Genomic DNA, 20,433 nt, shown 5'->3' on the forward strand with positions numbered 1-20,433 from the left:
CACTTTACATTATAATGATATTATACACATAGGTATATGTACATATATGTACTATATGTATATTGCTTCATTTTAATAAGAGCAAATATGCATTTATATTCATAAGCCCATATTTTAGATGAACACAGCATGCTAGATGCAATGTCTCCTACTTTATCTTTTCATTTGATAATATTTGGAGGCAGTCACTTCACAGCAGTTTACAGAAATATTAAAAACTTCTTGTTTGAAAAGGCCAGTTAAAGGTATTGAATGATTGATATATTTGATATATGCTTGATACACTTGATATATATTTGTTATATTTTCAAAGGTATATGGATACAGTTATGTAGTTAGTCATTCAATATGTTGCCTGTATTTTCTGCCTCTTCTGTATGCTTTGATGTTTGAGAGTATTTCTAGTCTTGGTCTAACGGCTACACTTATCCTAACAGCTTAATATCATATCTTTGTCTGGTCTTTTGGTTTCTTAATATGAGGCTTATTGAAAATTACCTAAAACCTTCTCTGACACAGTATTTAATCTGACGTAATATTCTTTTACTCCCAGTTCGTACCTGGGAGTATGGGAATTATCACAGAAGACAATCAGCTTGTTTTGTCTTCCATATATACTCACCTCAACCCCACCCTAATCGCTGTTAGCTATATTACATCTGCATGGTCAGAGCACATACCCTCTATGAAAGATATCATTTTCCCGAAAACCATCACTTAGCCTTATTTCTGCACTTGCATTTTTATTTCATATTCAACAGTGAACCTTACTAAAGGCATCTTCAGTCTTGGATTCTCTGAAGCATGATCATTCCGAGTAAGGATGGGCAGCCCCCAACCCTGAGCTCTTCCACATTTAAGACCGATTTTCTGCAGCCTCTATACTTGAAGGCCTCTTCAGGGTTTGCTTTTACAGTTCTCTAGGGAAATCATTTTCTCTTTTGTCATGATAAATGCCTAGCAATTCATGCCTTTATTTCTTAGGAGACAGAGTCTTCCTGCAGTACTGAGGTAGGAGGTTAGGACTCCTAACGTTTTACCTTTATTCTGTCTTTAGCAGCAAGTGTTCCAACCTGGCCTGCGCTTTCTTCAGGGTCCTCGGTGCCCTGATCTGTGTATGGTTCCTCTCTCACCTTTGCTCCGAGGGCCCTGTCCTGCTCAGTTTACAGTCTGTCACCCAGAGGAACCATCACATCTGGAAACTTGGTTGCATGTCAGTGTGCTGTATTTGTGAAGCAAATAGTTAAGCCTTGCTAATTACTAACTGTCCAGTTCATCACAAGCAAAACTTCTTGTAGGAGTAGACATATGTAAAGGGCAATTCTTTTTAAACCGGTGAGAGTTGATCTCAAGGAAAATTACCTTTTCTGGTGTTATGATGCTTTTGAATTGTGGTGCTGGAGAAGACTCTTGGGAGTCCCTTGAACTGCAAGGAGATCAAACCATTCAATCCTAAAAGAAATCTAGTCTAAATATTCATTGGAAGGACTGATCCCAAAGCTGAAACTCCAAAACTTTGCCCACCTGATGTGAAAAGCCAACTCATTGGAAAAGAGCCTGATGTTGGGAAAGATTGAGGGCAGGAAGAGAAGGGGGGCAACAGAGGATGAGATGGTTGGAGGGCATCACCAACTCAATGAACATGAGTTTGAGTAAGCTCCGGGAAATAGTGGACAGGAAAGTCTGGCGTGCTGCGGTCCACGGGGTCGCAAAGAGTCAGACACGACTTAGTGACGGAACAACAACAACAATAAAGCTCATGGATCTTAACTTTTATTTTGTGAGAGCCAGATACTAAAAATTGATTCCAGAGGAGTTTCAATAATGAGACACGCTTTACCTCTGGGAAAGAGATTTTATGAGATTCTCTCCAGGGGCACCATCTGGCCTTGGGATTGCAAGAATTATGAAAACAATGGGATTGAACGTTTCACACTGTTTCTCAAACCTTTGACAATGCAAAGAATGATCTTTTGTATTAGATTATCAATTACCTAGCTAGTTCAGCTACTCATATATCATATACCTAGACGTAATAACCTTCTCCAGTAAGATCGTTTCCTCCTCTGTCAGCTCCCCTCTGACATGGTGGTTTGTTCGGCATCTTTTGGGCATGTCGGCATGCTGGCCGAGCCCTGCACCGTCCTTTGCCTGCTGATACGCCAGTGTCCTTGTTTGAAGTGAAGCCACTCCTGGATAGAGATCAAGGAATCAAGTGTCCTTTCAAGGAATCCAGGGATCAAGGACCTGCTGTCCTTTCTGACCTTATTTTACTTTTATTTTCCCATTTTATACTCAAGAGGCATTACTCTGAGAGTCTCACTGTGGGCTTTTGGGCCATCTTTGAAGACAGCTTTTTTGATCTTATCTGTCCCTTGCCCCCACCATGTATGTCAGCCACGCATAGAATTTTCTCAGAGAGCTAGGGAGTCTTATTCTTTATACACATTTATCCAAGGAACCCAACAAGTGGCTTTAAATATTCTTTGGCTTTATGCCTGACTTTTAAAATTCTACTAACTCTGCAGAACAAGAATTTATATATTGTTAAATAAATTGATAAAGAAAACTCAAAGACATTAATGATACTTAGGGAAATGGCACAAGAAGACTATTGTCCAAAAGTAAAAAAGATGAAAAATTTAAATAGGTAAGGAAAAGTATTCAACCTTACCAGGACTTCTTAAATTCAAAATGAAAAACAGATAACCAACAAAGACCTACTGTATAGCACAGAGAACTATACTCAATATCTTGTATTAATGTGCAATGGAAGAGAATCTGAAAAAGAATATATGTATGTATATATACATATATACAGTTGTACACCTGAAATGATCACTTTGTTGTTTACCTGAAATTAATGCAACATTGTAAATCAATTATATTTCAATAAAATATAAAAATTAAATATTTTAAAAAATAAAAAAATTGAAACAATATCCCATCTTTGGCTAATCAAAGTAGCAGAGAATTTAAAATGTGAATGCTCAGAACTTGTAGTAAAATATGCATTTTCAAGCTTTGCGCTGAGTACAAAAACTGTTGTAAGCCTTTTGAAAAGCATGCAATTTGATGACAAGAAGCAAATATTATTTGATCTAGAAACTAGATTTTGGGCAATATAAACTAAGAACATAATCTATTACGTCAAAACAAGGTTTTTGCCAAGATGTTCATTAGCCAATTATTTATAATAATAAAATGTTAGGGAAAACCTTAAATGTTCAAACACAGGGCATTAAGATGATCAAAGTGATATTCACCAAAAGTGAATGAGAAAATGCTTATGTAATAATCCTAAATGAAAGTATAAGAAAAACTAGTGTGTGTTTATACAGATATGCACTGCTTATCATGCAAAATAACACTATACAGATAAAAATATGACTGGGCCATTTGCAGTGTGTGCCTGTGTATGCATCTTGGGATAACTTTTTTTTTCTTCTACACTAGTCTGTTTTCCAAATATTCCATAACAACAACATAAACTATTAGCTTTTAAATTAAAAAAATGTTTCTCAAAATTCCTTTTATGTTTGTCGGCGCAATGTTCTGTCCAGTTTCTTTTTCTAAACTCAGAGAGTAGAAAGCAGCGTGCTGGTTCCCCTTGCTGTTCAGTCGTGTGTGGGCACAGTGCAGGTGCTGGGGGGCTGGAGCCACCTTTCACTGGTCAGGGGCATCCAGGGTGACTCCTCTCCAGGTGGGCTCTTAAACAACCTGTCTAGTTGTGGTTCAGCCTGTCTGCAAAGCCCACCTCCCCTTCCTCCCCCAGCGAAAAGTTCCCTGGGGTGGTGGCTGGAATCAACTGCCCTGAGGCTAGGAGGGATCTGGGCACCTTTGGGGAAGGAAGAAGTCAAGTGGCTGGAGCTGGAAGTGAATTGGGACCACACAGACCAAGGAGGCAGAGGCCCGGGTCACAGTGGCCTCTAGGTCCTGGCAGGAGTTTTTATTCAATTCTGAAAGCAGTTAGCAACCTCTGAGGGGTGTGGCCCAGGAAGGCAAATGATCTGGGGCCTGTTTGCAGCAGCTCCCTCAGTCTGCTGGGATCTGATCCTCTCCAGAAGGTCCTGAGCTGAGGTCCCAGGGGCAGCAGGATTGTACCACACCCCTTCAGAGCTGGGACTAAGGGAACGGGGAGGTGATGGGGAACCTGGAGTGGGTGTGTGGCCGACCCAGATGCAGTTAGCCCCCTAGGGGGGCCAGGAGTGAAGGCCCAGGAGACCCAATGGGGACAGAGGCTGGCAGTCAGGTAGGGGCAATCCCACAGACCCCTTGGGAACCCACCTGTGGAATGCTGCCCAAGGGGAGTGGCCGAGGAGTCCAGCTTCTGACTGAGGTGAGAGGCGAATGGCATCCTGTGTAGGGAGCCCAGGAGAACCGGGATTTAGGGCCTGGGGAAGCAAGCCCAGCTTCGGGGTTGGAGGTTGGAGACAGGCAGGTGCCCAGGGCGTGGTCGACGCCTGGGCATGGGTGCTGGAGCTGACAGCGACGGGACACCGAGGGGCCCCCAGGGTCTCAGCAGGGCGGCTCACCAAAGCGAAGAGCTTGCTCGAGGCACTTCAGAAGGAACCCAGCCCCACCCTCGGCCGCCTTTCTTGTCCCAGATCCACGCTTGAGGGCTGTTTCCTCCCTTGACTGGAAGGCTGGCGGTGGAGCAGGGTGATTAAGGGGGTGGGGAGTGAAGCGGAGAGTCTAGGGCCGCTGCTGGGGGGCTCCGCAACCCATACCTGCAGCCAGGGGTCCCAGGGCCAGGGCGCTCGGCTGGGACCCAAGGGAGCCCATGGACTGGGATGGAGCACCGGCCCCGTGTGGAGGAGACCCTGCGGGGGAACCCTGAACTTGTGTGTGGAGGTGGTGGGGGGAGGGGACGGGCCTGGGGGTGCGCCTCCCTCCTCGCCCCTTCTCTGCACCCCAGCAGGACCAAGCGTCAGTATACACAGTAGACTGTTTACTGGAACAAGGATGACCAAACAACACAAACGTTTCGAGATGGTAAATATTAAACATATTCAGTTTATTGGAAGTACACGCTCTAATCGGGCGGAGGGGCTTGGAGTTTACTGGAATTGTTGAACTGTCCCTTTATTGGGTGCGGGGTAATGCCTCTTCCGGAGTTTCTGGCAGGTGAGAGTAGGAGGGGGCAGGGCCAGGGAGACCAGCCCGCGGTAGGGACCGCCCCCCCCAACCCCCACCCCAAGACACTTTCTCAGGCTGATTGATTTCGCGCATGCGTGCCTATAGAGTGTGAAGGTCTAGAAGTGGGTTCCCTGAACGCTCCCCAGGTCGGCAGACTCCTGTCCATCGGGGTCTGCGGTGCTTTAACTACAGGGTCCCTATTCCGCGTCCCTTTCAAGGCTGATTGTGCAAAGGGTTGCTCCTCCCAGGAGTGAGACCCGGGCTTTGATGGAACCTGGGGCTGTGGGGCAAGCCTCCCATTCATCAGAAAACACCACTGCTCCAGCTTACCATCAACAGTTTAAAAGAGGGTGCTCCCACAGACCTAAGCGCCCCAACTTTGACAGTCCCTGAAGTCTTTCCTAATTCCCTGCTCTCGCTGGAGGACTGAAGGTATGGTGTGTGTGGCCGAGGGTTTGTAAGATTATTTGACAGGAAATCTGGCACCTCCTAGTTCTAACTAGGCTGCTCCCACAGGGTCACAGAACAGTCCTGATGACAAGCAATGATCGGTGACAGAGCAGCATTTTACGGGGTGGGTCAGGGATGAACTTTGATAGCGTAAGGGGAAAGAAATGAAACGCATCCCCCAAGGAGGTTAACAGAATCCAGGCATTCACACTACCCAGCCCCAGCAGCTTTGTCACACAGGATCCGGAGCTGGAAATCCTATACAGGAGCGTCACGTTTCTAGGTCCTCTCCCACCTTCCTGTAGGCAATCTGAGTTGTCTTTCAGGAGCAGAAAGGCTCAGTCTCAGGGTCCCTTTTCGCTCTTAAAAAAAAAAAACACTGAGGACCACTAAGCCCTTTTCTTTATATAGGCTATTAATCCTTTTTTTTTTTACCTAATACTTTAAAAAAGTTTCGTTTATCAATTCATTTTAAAGCAGTGATGATCCTGTTTCATTTTCACATAGAAACACCTCTAAAAAAAAACCTCTATTATAAAAATTAGTGAAAGAGCAGCATTATTGTATGTTTTTGCAAATCTCTGTGATACTGATTTAGTAAAAATAAAATAAAATAAAATAAAACAGCTGGATTCTCTCACCTGCTTCTGCACCAGGGAAATGCCATCTTCCACGTATAAGAAATGGTAGTGAAAAGGGCAAGGACCGTCTGTTATTACAAATGTGGGTTTCCCTTTGCAAGGATTCTCAGAGATTCCCGAGGGCTCCCAGGCCAAGCTGTGATAACAGCAGTTCCCGATCGAGGAAAACCAAACGCCAAGGGTGGGCGTCCACAGCTCCCTTCACAGCGTGATGGCCCGCGGCATCTCCTTTCGCCCGTCCCGTCACGCACATGGAGGAATCCTGTGGTTAATTATTTTACAGTTCATCCATTCTGTAGTGCATAAGGTTTACTCACTGAAAATTCTTCCTGACAGGAAAACACAGTAAACCTTAGAAAACCTAAATTAATGACAGTCAATAGCAAAGATTAATTACTATTTCCAAAGCCAAATACTTTATAGCCATCAAAAAGAAAGTAAAAGAGAAAGACGTTCCCTATATCTTATAAAGCAGTGAATATAAGTGCAGAAAAAAGTGTATATTACGATATTCCTCATGCCTTTTTTAAAAAAAGAGAATCGTGTGCATTACTGGGAAAAGACACAAGAGATGGCTTGTAACAACTGGTCGTCTTTAGGGAAATAGAGGAACTTAAAAAAACTATAAACCTACCAGGAACGAGTAACATGCTATGTACCATTGTTAACTGTGTTTGACCCTTAGAGAAAAGGAGGCAAGAAGGTTTTCGCGGAGGTGGGACCCTGTTCCATTTCAGCAGGGTCTGCGCTGTAAGGGTGGAGGACCCTTAACGAGCGCGCCTTCCGGGAACGCAAGCAAGCCAGCCGGGCCAAGACTGTCCGCCCGACCCAGCGGAGCCCGCCCCGCCCCGCGCAGCCCTAACCCTGCCCCAGCCCCGCCCCGCCCCTCCATTCCCATTGGCCTGTCTCCACCGGGAGCAAACCCCGCCCCGCGCAGCCCTGACCACCCCGCCTTGTCCCGCCCCTCCACTCCCATTGGTCTGTGTCTACGCCGGGAGCCCGCCCCGTCCCGCGCAGCCCGATCCCTCTCCCTTGCCCCGCCCCTCCACTCCCATTGGCCTGTCTCTACCGGGAGCCCACCCTGCCCCTCGCAGCCCTAACCACCCCCTTGCCCCGCCCCTCCACTCCCATTGGTCTGTGTCTACGCCGGGAGTCCGCCCCGTCCCGCGCAGCCCGAACCCTCTCCCTTGCCCCGCCCCCCCACTCCCATTGGTCTGTCTCTACGCCGCTGGGCCCAATCGCAGCGCTTAGCGCCAAATTTGAATCGAAGTTATCATTTGAATCCAGAGGGCGCCGCGACGGCTTTTCGCGCCCGAGCCGCTGACGCCCGGCGCCTTCGGGACGTGGTTGGGCTGGGCCATCCGGCCGCCGGCGAGGGCGAGGGGCGAGGGCGGGGGGTGGAGCGGGGGCCGCGGCCGCGGAGGAGGTGGGCGCGAGTCTGCGGGCCGGAGCCCGGTCGGTCCCTGCGGCGCGGGCCGGGAGGCGGACGCAGGTGGACTGGTCCCCTGCTCCTCCCGGGGCCAACGCGAGGTGCGCGCCGCGGGGCGCTGGATCGATCCCCTGGTGTCGGCGCGGGAGACTCGTCCCGGGTGAGGCGCGGCCGGGGCCCTTCGAGGGGCGGAGGCAGCTGGCGGGGCCCCGGGGGGGCCGCGTGGACCACTCGGGACTCTGCGGGCACCGGCGCCCTGGGCTGGGCCCTGCTCGTTCTCAGCGCTCGCGTGGGGTCTCGGCGGGAACCCTCCCGGGAGCCGAGACCCTGGTGGGCGCCGTCCTGGCCGCAGGTCTCTGAGGGGGGCGCCGAGTTGTGGGGGGACAGCCTGGGACCAGCCTGGGGCTTCCACAGCGATCAGTATAAAGTGTGGGTTGGGGCGGCAGAGGCATTGGCGAAGCGACCCCAGTTGGTCACTTACAAGTGCCTTCTTAGCTCTTTGCTTTAGGGTAACCTCCAGCTCCGGCTCCCCGTCTGTTTTATTTTTGTTATTCCATCCAGTGACCTGTAAGTCCGCTTCAGCAAACCTTTTGATGCCTGACCTTCCCGTCCGGGGATTATACTCAAATTCTTGTTTAGAAAATGGGTCCTACAAGACGCCTGGTTACCATCAAAAGGAGCGGGGTGGATGGCCCTCACTTTCCGCTGAGTCTCAGCACCTGCTTGTTTGGAAGGTGAGCCCTGCCCTTGCCTGGACGATTTAGACAATTTGGCTTTAAAAACCCCTCAGTGTTGTTAACCACAGGTTAACAGATGGGATGCACAGCTCCAGGAGTAGTGGAACCCTTGGGTTTGCACAGGACTGCCTGTGTACTGTCAATGTGACTGGTTGTTTCATATGAAACAGAATTTTGAGGGTAATGTTTATATAATTGTGTGTGTGTGTGTGTTTAATCAAAGATTTAAAAGTTGGTTTGATAAAAATCTATAATTGGAGAAAAATGTAAGGGATTCTCAAATCCTGCTTGACTTCAGGCAGGCTTTCAAAGGCCACTGTGTTCACCTGAAATCTCTCTGAACTGAGCATTTCTTGGCTGCCAGGGATTACTAGTGATCAAACAAGGAAGGGATCTCTGTTGGCTTGTTGATCTTTTGGGGAAAAAAGTGGGGATGGGAAGAAGAGTCTTTCCGGTTGTGTTTTGAGAACTTTGCTTTGGTTGCCCTTCCTGTGTTGGTGGCAGTAGCTGTGGTCCGTGTATAAACAGGAACCGTTAATCACATCCCGCTCTCATTTTCCAAAAGTGGTGGGTGAGTTACCCTCCCTGTAGAACACTGTGTGGTGGAACCCTGACCCCCTCCTACCCACATTCCATCCTCCTACCAGTTGTCCTGCACCCACGTTCCACCACAGGCCAAGCTCTGGCTCACCTTGGTTCCGTTAGCCAGTTGGCACTTCTGTCTCTGGAATTTTCTCTCTACCCTCCTACATGAGCGATTCCTTTCCAGCTTTCAGATATGGGATTCATGTTCCCTGAGAAGAAGCCTTCACCGAGCACTGCTCTTTTCTTTCCTAACCCCCACGTGGTGATGAGGCTGCAGTTTGTGCGTTTCACTCTTAAGGTCCCGAGAACAGAAACTATCTTCTTAATAATTATGTAGCTGGTGTCTGGTGTGGGGTCTGGTGTGTGAGAGGTGGTTACTGTCTAGCACGCCAACAATTGTCCCGCTGAAACATCATCTGGAGAACTGGGTTTGGAGTCAGTATGTAGCAGTGGTTGTCAGCTGAGAGCCATATGACCCCCAGGAGATACCTGGCAAAGTTTGGAGACATTTTTTTCATGTCACGATGTGGGAGCGCCACATCACTGACCTCAGGGGGCAGAGGTCAGCTTTGCTGCCAATCCTACAATGTACAGGACGGCTCCCCCTACAAAGAACTCTCTGGCTGGGATGTCAGTGGTGCCGAGGTGGAGAACCATTGCTCTGTAGTGATTCTCGCTGGCAGTTTCCTGCCAAACAGATTCTCATTTCTAACGAGATAGTCTTTCTCTCTTGCTGGGTTGGTCTCATGCCTCAAAATCAAAATCTTTCCATTGACTTTGAGTAGCTGTTCACTTTCCATAACTTCCACTCTCTTCGAAAGGAATAAACAACAAAACATTTTGGTATCAAATCGCAGTCATTCTTTCATACTGTAGTGATTGTGTATCTTTTTATGCAAGGTTTTTTAATCTAGAAACCCATTTGTAGTGTTTGATCATGTGATATGGGTAGGAAGGGCTATTCTAAGGCTCCAGAGGTTCCTGTTGAGAACAGAGGAGTCACATGGTCTGTTCAAACGTGTTAAGCCCGGGATGGTACCGGGGCACCAGAGGCCCAGGGAGCCTTGCTAAGGGCATCTTCAACCAGTTTCTCTGTGGTCTGGGGATTTCTCTCTTGTGCTGCTTGCTGCTGACGTCAGCTTCCTGTGAAAAGACAGGTTGCATCTAGACAATTGGTTGTTGCTGCTTGTGTTTAGTGTCTATAACGAGAGGAGACTTGTGACTTTGTCAGTTAATAGTGTAGTTTTAAAACAATCAAAAGCTCACAAGTTGTGAGCATTTACTGCGTGCCAGGCAAGTGACAGACCTGAGTAACTCATTTAATTGTATGAAGAGCACCATGATGTGGATGCCAATGGAGTCCTCTTGGTATATGAAGAAACTGAGGCACAGACAGGTCCTAGTGTGAAATACAGCACTTGTGGTGATGATTAAACCTTTAAACATACATAAAGTTACCAACAAACATATGTAAATCCTTTTTATAACAGAAAAAAAACAGAGTCCAAAAAATATTTATTCTCCAAACTGATGTGAAGTACTCCTTTAGCTGGGTCTCATAATTATAAGCATAAATATTTTAGCAAAAGGAAATTCAGTTTTATATTCTAATATTTTCCATTATAATTGTTTTTAAGTACCCCAACTTCTAATGATTTAAAGCAGTTGCTTCTACAATACTTGTGAAAATTGTCAGCAAAATGCAAAGATCATTTACATTGCCCAGTTTGTTTTTCCTTTATGTCATTGCATTTACAGATCAAGCACAGAGTTAAATGCTGTTTTATTTTGAGTCAGTAATATAAATTTTTTTTAATTGCAACAACCTAAAAATCTTTATTCTTTTGAATTAAGGAGTATTGAGTGTGACATTCGTATCCAGCTTCCTGTAGTGTCCAAACAACACTGCAAAATTGAAATCAGTGAGCAGGGGGTGAGTAGGTTTTTCTCAGTCTGTTTTTAAAAACTTTTCACTTTGTATCCACTTATTATTTACATGTTTTCCTGTGTTTTCTATTTATAGGCAGTATTGTTTAATTTCAGTTCCACAAATCCAACACAAATAAATGGATCTACTTTTGATAAACCTGTACAGCTAAAACATGGTGATGTGATAACTATTGTTGATCGGTCTTTCAGGTAGGTAAGAACTAAGTGGGCTAAAGACAGACTTTCTGAGTCACCAAAATGCAGCCTCACAGTTCACCAGGGATCAACATGTTTGAGGTTGTGATTCCCAACTCTAAGTCTTTATCTAAATTCATGAGCATCTAGAAGGAATGACAGTCGGAGTTTATTGTGCCCCGGCTCAAGGATTTGAGAGCACATGTCTGTGCCAAGCGACCAGGTCCTAAAGGAAAATCATGTTTCTGCGAGTGTTGTGAAACTGCATCCATTTTACTTCTCTGTGTTAAAGTCAAGTACACTTATAGAGAAAGACCCCAAACGAGATGCATGACCCAACTTATTGGGACAGACCAGCCTTGTGATTTCACCTGTCAGGGACTGAACTGTGCTCTCCTAAATTCACAAGTTCAAATCCTAACCCCCAGCTCCCCTGGAATGGGGCCGTTTTTGAACAGGCCTTGAAAAAGAGGATTAAGTTAAAATGAGGCTGTCAGAGTGAGTCCTAATCCACTCCCACCCATGTCCTTATAAGAGACCAGGACCCAGAGAAGCCAGGGGAGCAGGTACTCAGAAGGACAACCCCGAGAAGGCAGCTGGAGCCTAGGAGAGAGGTCCCAGGAGGCCATCCCTGCCCACGCCTTGATCTTGGACTCCCGGCCTTGGGAACTGTGAGGAAAGACATTTCTCTTGTTTAAGGGTGTGGCCTTTGGTTAGAGAACTAATATACCACCCAAGCCATCAGCAGCATTTCCGGAAGTTTTCCTCATGCGCCTTCTCATCACTATCTCCCCTCACCATGTAAACCACGAGAGTGTGGCTTTTCTGATAGCCTGAGAGGCTTTGGAGTTCTCCTCTAAGCTTGCATCTCTCACCACTACGGTTTTGTCTGCCTTTATTAAACTGCATACACTTGTGAGTGAGTTCTGATCTGGTTGTGAGATTCACAGCATGGATGGGATGCGTGGACCCATCCCAGTTGATTCCTTCTCACCACTTAAGGATTTCTTTGAATTAACCAGTTTTATACACAGATATATACTATTCATTCTGGATGGACATTTGAGCAATTTTGTTTTAGAAATGAGTCAGGGCTTGCTTTTTATGATCATATGTGGTTAACTCTGTACTAACCTGTCCTGTGTGTTTGAAAAGAACACGTGTTCCACAGCTGCTTGGGCAGAGTGTTCTATCTATATAGGTCCATAAGATTCAAATTCTTATAATGCTGGTAATGTTTTCTGCTGATTCTTAGTTACTCGGACAGGTAAGTTGTAATCATGCATTTAGGATTTTTTTCTTTTTTGTTTTTAGCTCTGTAGGTTTTTGCTTCCTCTATTTTCAGGCCATGCTGTGGGCTTAAGTTAAGAATTATCTCCTCTGGGAGGATGAAGCTCCATCATGTATCATTCTGTAATGTCCTGTACCTTTAGTAACGCTTTTGGTGAGAGATTTCATACTATAGTTCTTTCTGCTTTTTTTAAAAAAATCACATTGCTTTCAACTTTCATAATCCTTAAGGTTTTAGATGGTCTCTAGGAACTAGCTGCTAGATGCACTTTTGTCTATAACTGGTTGATCTTGACAGATTGACCCTTTCATCATTGTTAAATGTGCAATGTCTCTAAATAATTTTTATCTTAAAGTTAATTTTGTCTGGTGTTGGTACAACCTCTGCACCTGTCTTCCGGTTGCTGTTTGCCTGATGTATCTTTCTCCATCATTATACTTTCATTCTATTTGTGTCTTTTTAAGAAAATATATACTTTAAAAATGTTTTTACTGAACATTAAACGATTATAAGTACTGTAAGTTAGACATTTAGCCAAAGCACACTTACTTACAGGTTAAATATAATCATAAAGATGTCTTAAATAGAAACTCATCATGCAGGCAAATTGAGTTCCTTGATGCTCTCTTTTGGAAAGTAGAGGATGAAGGAAAAAGGTCTTTCATCCCATATGAAAGAGAGTGAAGTCTAGAAAATTTACATGCTGTAAGCGATTTTCTGTGACCAAATCGATAAGGTTGCCAGACTCAGTAAAACAAAACAAAGCAAAAAAGCCCAGGATGTTCAGTTAAGCTTGAATTTCAGATAAATGAATTTTTTTTTTTTGCAGTACCATTTTTGTCTGATTCTCAACTGTATCTGTTGTGGGAAGCAATATATTAATAGTTGGATCTTTTTTGTCATCATTCTGCTAAATGGAACTCTGTTTTCATTATTGCCTTCATTTGTATGCAATAGATATTTCCTAACTTGAATATCCTGGTCATTTCTTTTTCTGTGCTTTTTGTGCATTTGCCTTCATTTTTAAAGGGTATTTTTATTGGATAGAGACTTCTAGACAGGAAATATCCGATGTGGAATGGAGAACCAGAACTATTTCCCCCAAATGAGATGCTGCTCAGATTAAGATTGAGATGATTAAATACCTCTAACAACAAATAGAAAATGGGTTTGAGGAAGAAGGGCTTGATTCAGAACTCTGGTACCGTGAGAAACAATTCCAGATGCTTGACACCTTCAGTCTTACTTGGTGGTGGTGTTCAGTCACTAAGTTATGTCTGACTCTTTGTGCATGGACTGCAGCATGCCAGGCTTCCCTGTCCTTCACTATCTCCTTAAATTTGCTCAAACTTATGTCCACTGAGTCAGTGATGCCATCCAACCATCTCATCCTATGTTGTCCCCTTCTCCTCCTGCCTTCAATCTTTCCCAGCATCAGGATCTTTTCCAAGGAGTCAGTTCTTCACATCAGGTGGCCACAGTATTGGAGTTTCAGCTAGAGCATAAGTCCTTCCAGTGAATATCCGGGACTGATTTCCTTTAGGATGGACTGGTTTGATCTCCTTGCTGTCCAAGGGACTCTCTCAAGAGTCTTCTCCAATACCACAGTTCAAAAGCATCAATTCTTCGATGCTCAGCCTTTACATCTTACTTAGGCGGCATCTAAATTCTTTTCATCCTCTCTTACCTGGGTACTTAAGTTCAGTATGTGTTATAAAATGTTGTTCTGTGAATTGATACCCGAAGTCTGTTAGAACAACCAAGTCTCTTCCTAAACATCTTTACATCTTCCTAAAACATGCCTTTGTTCAGACACAGATGGAGTAGCTGGGAAGCTTGAAGAGCTCATAGTGATCTGAAGTTACAGTATAGCTCTGTAATTACTGCAGTGAATGACGTCACAAAGTGATAAAAGGTGATAGACACCACCCAGCTTCTTGGTTAACCTTCCGTGCCATCAGACGATTTCCATGAGCAAAAACTAGGAGACACTCGATTTTGTTCTATTACACAGTCGGTTCCAACAGAGTAGATGCTCAGTGATATTGATGAATCATAAAGGCTAGTTAGGGTTCAGAAATTAATCTGGTCCCCATCTCTGATGATGGTGTTCTGAAAGAAACAAGGCAATTTACCTAAATTTTTCATGCAAAAACACTTCTCTAACTCTAAATGTCTTTCTTTGAATAAAGTAATATCTTGAATAAAACCGAAGTTTGTTCCTTGCCCCTTGGACATTAGTCAGATATAGTTTTATTTTCAGTCACAAATCTTTAATCTGAATATGTGTCTATGATTCTGTGCACTTCAGGTATGAAAATGAAAGTCATCAGGATGCAAGCAAGTCACCTGGATTTCCAGGACAAAGACGGGACCAGGTGATGGGGGATGTTATCCAGCTTTGGGCTCTGAGTCTTTTTTGCATGATGATATGAAAGCATTTGTCTTCACTGACACTGTGTTTTCTTACACGGGAGAACAGTTTACCAGTTATAGTAGGAAAGTGTCACTAAGATGTTAAAACAAGTTGAACTTAGATATATTTTTTAAGCTATTATTCTTCTTTTATTCAACATGGGAGTACTGAGTATTACACTTTGGGCCCCAAAGTCTCCTCAAGTGTCTCACAATCTGATTTTGCAAACCTTTGGTTAAGACAGCCCTAACACAGAACTTAGATTCCAGAAACATGGGATCCAGTGGTTCATTTTGTGTCCCATTTATTCATCCATTTTTATTTTTCTGAGATAATCACTTCAGAGTTGTGGGTGCCAGAGATACTTTCTAGGTTTGATGGACAGATGACCCATGACACTGAAAGACAGTCACTGCCTTTTGTTTATCAGTGGAGAAAACACATTCCACATGGTCCATCTTCCTAAAATGCAGTTCTGGGAGATTTAGTAGGACTTAGAAGATTCCGCGTAAATCCTGAGACTTCTTGTCTGTCCTCCTTTTTACGAAGCTACTCAAGCTAGTCTCGTCTGACCAGGTTGGAACACCCTGGCTTGAGAGTCTTATCACAGGGACTCCTGAGATCAGCCAGAGGCTCTGCCTTTGAAGGTGCTCCTCCTTCCCGAGAGAAGCAACTAATGTCAACCTGCTCATCAGCTTTGGGGGAAGGCTAGCTTCTGAGGGCTTCCCAGGTGGTAAAGAATCCGCCTGCCAGTGCAGAAGATGTGGGTTCGGTCCCTGGGTCGGGAAGATACCGTGGAGGAGGTAATGGCAACCCACTCCAGTATTCTTTCCTGGAAAAATCCATGGACAAGAGGAGGCTGGTGGGCTACAGTCCATGGGGTCAAAAAGATTCGGACACGACCGAGCAACTAAACACTCAGGCACAGCTTCTGAGGTATCCCGCCTACCACCCCCGCCTCAGCTTGTTATTCGATTGCTCAGTCGTGTCCAACTCTGTGGCTCCATGGACTGCAGCATGCCAGGCTTCCCTGTCCTTCATTATCTCCTGGAGTTTGTGAGCCTGTTTCTCTAACTTGTGAGTGGGTACAAAGAAACCAATCAAAAAGCTGAACTAAGGGTTAGATAGGAGGTCCCAAGGGTTTGTGACCTGAATGTTATCTGGGTTGTGATAATGGAAGTATCAAAATTGAATACTTAGAACATGTTATCTGACTGTGATCTTTATGACTGTTGGATATTATCATGCAGAAAAATAGGGGCTTATATTTTGTACAGATTTTTAAATTTTAATTCATTTTTATTGTTCAGAAACTGAGTCCTCACACAGGGAGTTTGAGAAGCAGTGCATTCAATACCAAGAAATCGGAAATTAATTAAAGACAGAAGTTAAAGTATTTGCCTTTGGGTGTATTTTGTGATTTCCAACTTTGGAACAGTATTGGACTTCTATATCTTGCATTCTTGTTATTCTGTAGTCATTCTTCATCTGATAAAAAGCTGCCTGGGAAAGATCGTGAAGACGGCCAAGCAGGAAAGCTAGGTCCGATCCCAGTGATCTCCTGGGCTTTCAGATACACCTCCAGTATCTGCCAACAAAGAGCCCATATGCTAAATTAATCCCACCTCACCCACGGATCTTGTAGCCAATTTTTGCTAAAACTGAGTGTGAAGTTGATGGCTCTGCCTTTGGTAGGTTCCCAGACCCTGAGGGTAGGTGATGCTGACTTTTAGCTTTGACTCTTCTTTCACAGAAGTTCAGTGGAGTTAGAAGAAGTCACCGAGGTTTAATTTAAGCAACTTTAAGTTTCTGTTCCTTATTCTACTACTATATTTTAAAAAATCATCTGAGAAATGCTTGTGTTACGAGCACCAGCACCCCGAGGTCTGGGCTCATTTCCCAAAGGCTCTTCAAGTCCTAAAGAACAGTAGGGTAGAGAAGGCCATCCACTGGAAGAGTATCTTTATAAATATGATTTACTGTCAGTATCTGAAAAGGCTTCTACATCGATCTTCGTATTTTGCCCATTCACAGGAGACTTCACGTCGGGTCTCAAGATCCAGCTTATCTTCCAACCCAGGTTAGTACTTTTTTGTTTTCATTTGTTTTCCTGAGATCCTGTAAGATCAGTTCTTTATGTAGATTGGTGGTGAGGAAGGGACAGACAGGCAGGCACCCGAGTCAACCTTTTCCCCAAGTGATGTTTGGGCGCCATGCTTGTTGAAGGGTGCACGTGGAGACAGATTGTCTGGCTCAGCTGTCCCCTTAATTCTGAGCAGATTGATAGCACTGGATGCCTGATACTGGCTATCATCCACTGAAGCGATTTATTTATTTGGTTTGTAATACAAGTATCAGAATACTGTCACCATACATTTTGGACATTAAGAAAGTTTTAGGCCAAGTGAAAAGCCAGGTTTTTAAGACAATTTGAAATAGTTTCAAAAATGTGCATATTGCACGTGTTAAAATCATTGAGAAAATCTCGAACTTCTTATTTTGTAATTCATTGTCAAGAAGGGAAAGCTCAAGATTCCAGTGCCTGTTCAGAAGTCACGGAAGAAGCTGTTTCGGGAAGGCCTGTGGCCCACGGGGAGGACGTCACGGCCGCACACGCCGTCTCAGGGCGCTGGGAAGACCATGTTGCCAGGAGAACACCCAGTCACGTTCCTTCCTCAGAACTTCCTGGAGATAACCGCAGAGGTGCGACAGATCCCACCACTGGGGACTTGAAAGAAGATCCCAGTGTGGCATCAGGGGCCTGTCGTGAAGAACCGAAGGCTCTTTCCTCCATACAGTGTCTTAAGAGGTGTGACCAAAGTGAGTCTCCCTTTAGGAAGCTTTACGAGTCAATGAAAGTGGAGTTAGATGTGAACCCAGGAAAAGGCAATGTTCTGCAGAATCGCCGAAAATCAGGACTGCAGCGTCACTGCACAACAGGCAGAGAAAGCGCTGACGGGTTACAGATCGAGACTCTGGTCTCCCCCAAATTCAGACGGAAGTCGGGCCGAAGCCCCCACATGAAGGCAGACCCCGGTCTGGGAGAGCAAGAAAGTAGCCAGACTGAGGGAGAGGGGAGTGGGGAGCCGGTTCAGACTCCCAAGGAGCCCAGGAGTCCTGGCATCACCCGCATGGAGACGGAGACAAGGAAAACCAGGACCCCCGTGCGGTGTTCACTGCAAACCACGACCCCCCTGCGGTGTTCACCACACAGTCCCTCCCGGAGGCGGCGGAGTGAAAACCCAAGTGTCATCGGTGGCCGTGTATCTCAGAGTCTAGACCAAAGTGAAGTCTCCGGGGCAGATGATAAGACGCTCACTCCCCAGAAGTTCTTGCCTAGAAATCAAACACCCGTTAAAGTTGGGAGTTTTGGAAATACGCCAGAAAAGCTTTTCTCCAGAAAGAGGAAGAGTATGCCTGCAAATGTTGACCATCTGACTGCAGAAACAGAGATTCCACATCCGACGATTTCAGCTCCACTGGTCCTTCAAGTTGAAAGGAAGATTCAAAGCGATTTTCTCAACAAGCCTGAGAAGCTGGGCCCGGCAGCTGGACAGGTGGGCCCTGGGTTATCCAGTCTCGGTTCAGCTGATGTCTGCGGCTTCGGTGATTCCACAAGTAAGTCTGTTTAACTGTCCATTTATTTCCCCCCTGAAGTTTACACCTACCTTGTGTCTAGATGTGAATTAGCAGTCCCTTCCTTCATTCGCTAATGATTCACTCTGTGAGCCACTAAGGGACCATGATAAAGAGCCATTTTCGTCATCTGCTCATAGATTTATGTGAAAACCCTGAAAACCCACCAACCAGAGGAAGTGCTGGTTACTAGGAGAAGAATTAGCAGCTGTCTAAGGAGATAACGTGGCCCCAAAATATATTTGATTCTTGGGAGAATAAGCTTAAGCATAGTTACTTTTCATAGGAGTTCAGTTCTGAACTATAAGCTCTTATATCCTATAAGTTGAGCCTTTAGAATAAGCAGTGGAAACACCTTGGGAATCTTTTCATGTGGGGTGGTTCTTGGAACACCTTGGACCACCTCCCTGGGTTTATGTGCCAGGTGCCACTGTGAGTGCCCTTCAGACACTCACTTCCCATCTTCCATGCTGGCAGCAGGTGGGCCCGTGGGACAGGTGTCGTATTGTCTTCCTTTTGCAAGTGGGGAAAACAGTCACCTGATGGCACACTGCAGGCAGCTGAGATGTGACCCGTGGAGCAGGCGTGGAGCTCGGAGGCCTCCCACACTCCCTCGGGGACCCCCGGCTGCTCTGAGGCTGTGCCCGGCTGTCAGCTCTGCATCTGCAGGGAGCCCGTGGGGTGGGGTGTTTGGTTCTGAGATCAGACTCACGTGCATGACTTCATGGTGTCCCCATGAGTGTCACAAATGGGGCATGTCGCTTAGACAAGGGTTCGTGTTGATAAGCAGTTCACAAAGGTATGTAGCTGGGCCCGTCTGTCCAGATCTCCGGGAGAAGCTTCCAGCCCCTGGTTCCACTCACATGCAGGTCTGCGTGAGGCCTGAGTGTGAGTTCCTTGGGAAAGCCTACTCAGGCCACTGCCGGAGCTCACCGCTGGCATCCTCCCAGTCCATAGTGGGAACCACTGATCAGGGAGCTCACTGCTGGTATCCCCCCAGTCCACAGTGGGAATCACTGATCAGGGAGCTCACCGCTGGCATCCCCCCAGTCCACAGTGGGAACCACTGATCGGGGAGCTCACCGCTGGCATCCCCCTGGTCTACAATGGGAGCCACTGATCAGGGAGCTCATTGCTGGCATCACCCCTAGTCCACAGTGGGAACCATTGATCAGGGAGCTCATTGCTGGCATCCCCCCGGTCCACAGTGGGAACCACTGATCAGCCACGCCCTTCATTAGGCTCCGTCCACACAGGACTTGCCAGCGTGTAAAGAGAGGCCTTGCACTGTCACGTTGGGCCTTGGCATTTCGTGGTTTGTCTGGTATTTCCTGGATCTTCCATTAGCTTTGTCAGCATCAGGAGAGGATGAAGGAGGAGAGGTACCAGGCGTCTGAACTCGCGTAGGTTTGTCTCTAATGGTGAGTGGAAGCAGGTCGCACCTGCGGCGCAGTTTCCTTTGCAGTCTGACGTCTGTGCCCATTCCTCTAGATAAGATGGAGGGCGTGGCTGCGAAGAGGAGGCGCGTCTCCTTTGGGGGTCGCCTGAGACCCGAATTATTCGATGAAAACTTACCTCCCAACACACCTATCAAAAAAGGAGAGACGCCAAAGCAAAGACGGTCGCTGGCCGCCCACACGCCCACTGTCCTGAAGAAAATCATCAAGGTGAGGTTCCCCGCGGGTCTCCCCCTGGGGTCTGATGATGGCGTACATCCTTGGTCCACGCTCTTTCCAAGGGGCTCCCCTGGCAGCTCAGTGATAAAGAATCCGCCTGCAGTGCAGGAGACCCGGATTCAATCCCTGGGTCAGGAAGATCCCCGGAGAAGGGAATGGTGACCCACTCCAGTATTCTTGCTTGGGAAATCCCATGGACAGAGGAGCCTGGTGGGCTACAGTCCATGAGGTTGCAAAGAGTTGGACACAACTGAAGTGACGAACACTTTTTCTTTCACTCTTTCCAAACCCCTCACACTAGTAGAATGA

The 20,433-nt window shown here is 46.1% G+C and overlaps 1 protein-coding gene across 1 annotated transcript in view; it reads left to right on the forward strand.

Annotated features, from left to right (window-relative positions):
* The first annotated feature begins 7,682 nt into the window (after positions 1-7,682).
* The window catches only part of MKI67 (marker of proliferation Ki-67), a 29,618-nt gene continuing 16,867 nt past the window's right edge, over positions 7,683-20,433 (forward strand). Inside the window, 8 exon segments of the mRNA XM_043475191.1 lie at positions 7,683-7,819; positions 8,221-8,393; positions 10,836-10,914; positions 11,005-11,120; positions 14,708-14,774; positions 16,847-16,892; positions 17,330-18,430; positions 19,940-20,115. Coding sequence (XP_043331126.1) covers positions 8,302-8,393; positions 10,836-10,914; positions 11,005-11,120; positions 14,708-14,774; positions 16,847-16,892; positions 17,330-18,430; positions 19,940-20,115 — 1,677 coding nt within the window. The 5' untranslated portion in view covers positions 7,683-7,819; positions 8,221-8,301.

Source organism: Cervus canadensis, chromosome 8, assembly GCF_019320065.1.
Source record: "Cervus canadensis isolate Bull #8, Minnesota chromosome 8, ASM1932006v1, whole genome shotgun sequence".
Classification (NCBI taxonomy): Eukaryota; Metazoa; Chordata; class Mammalia; order Artiodactyla; family Cervidae; genus Cervus; species Cervus canadensis.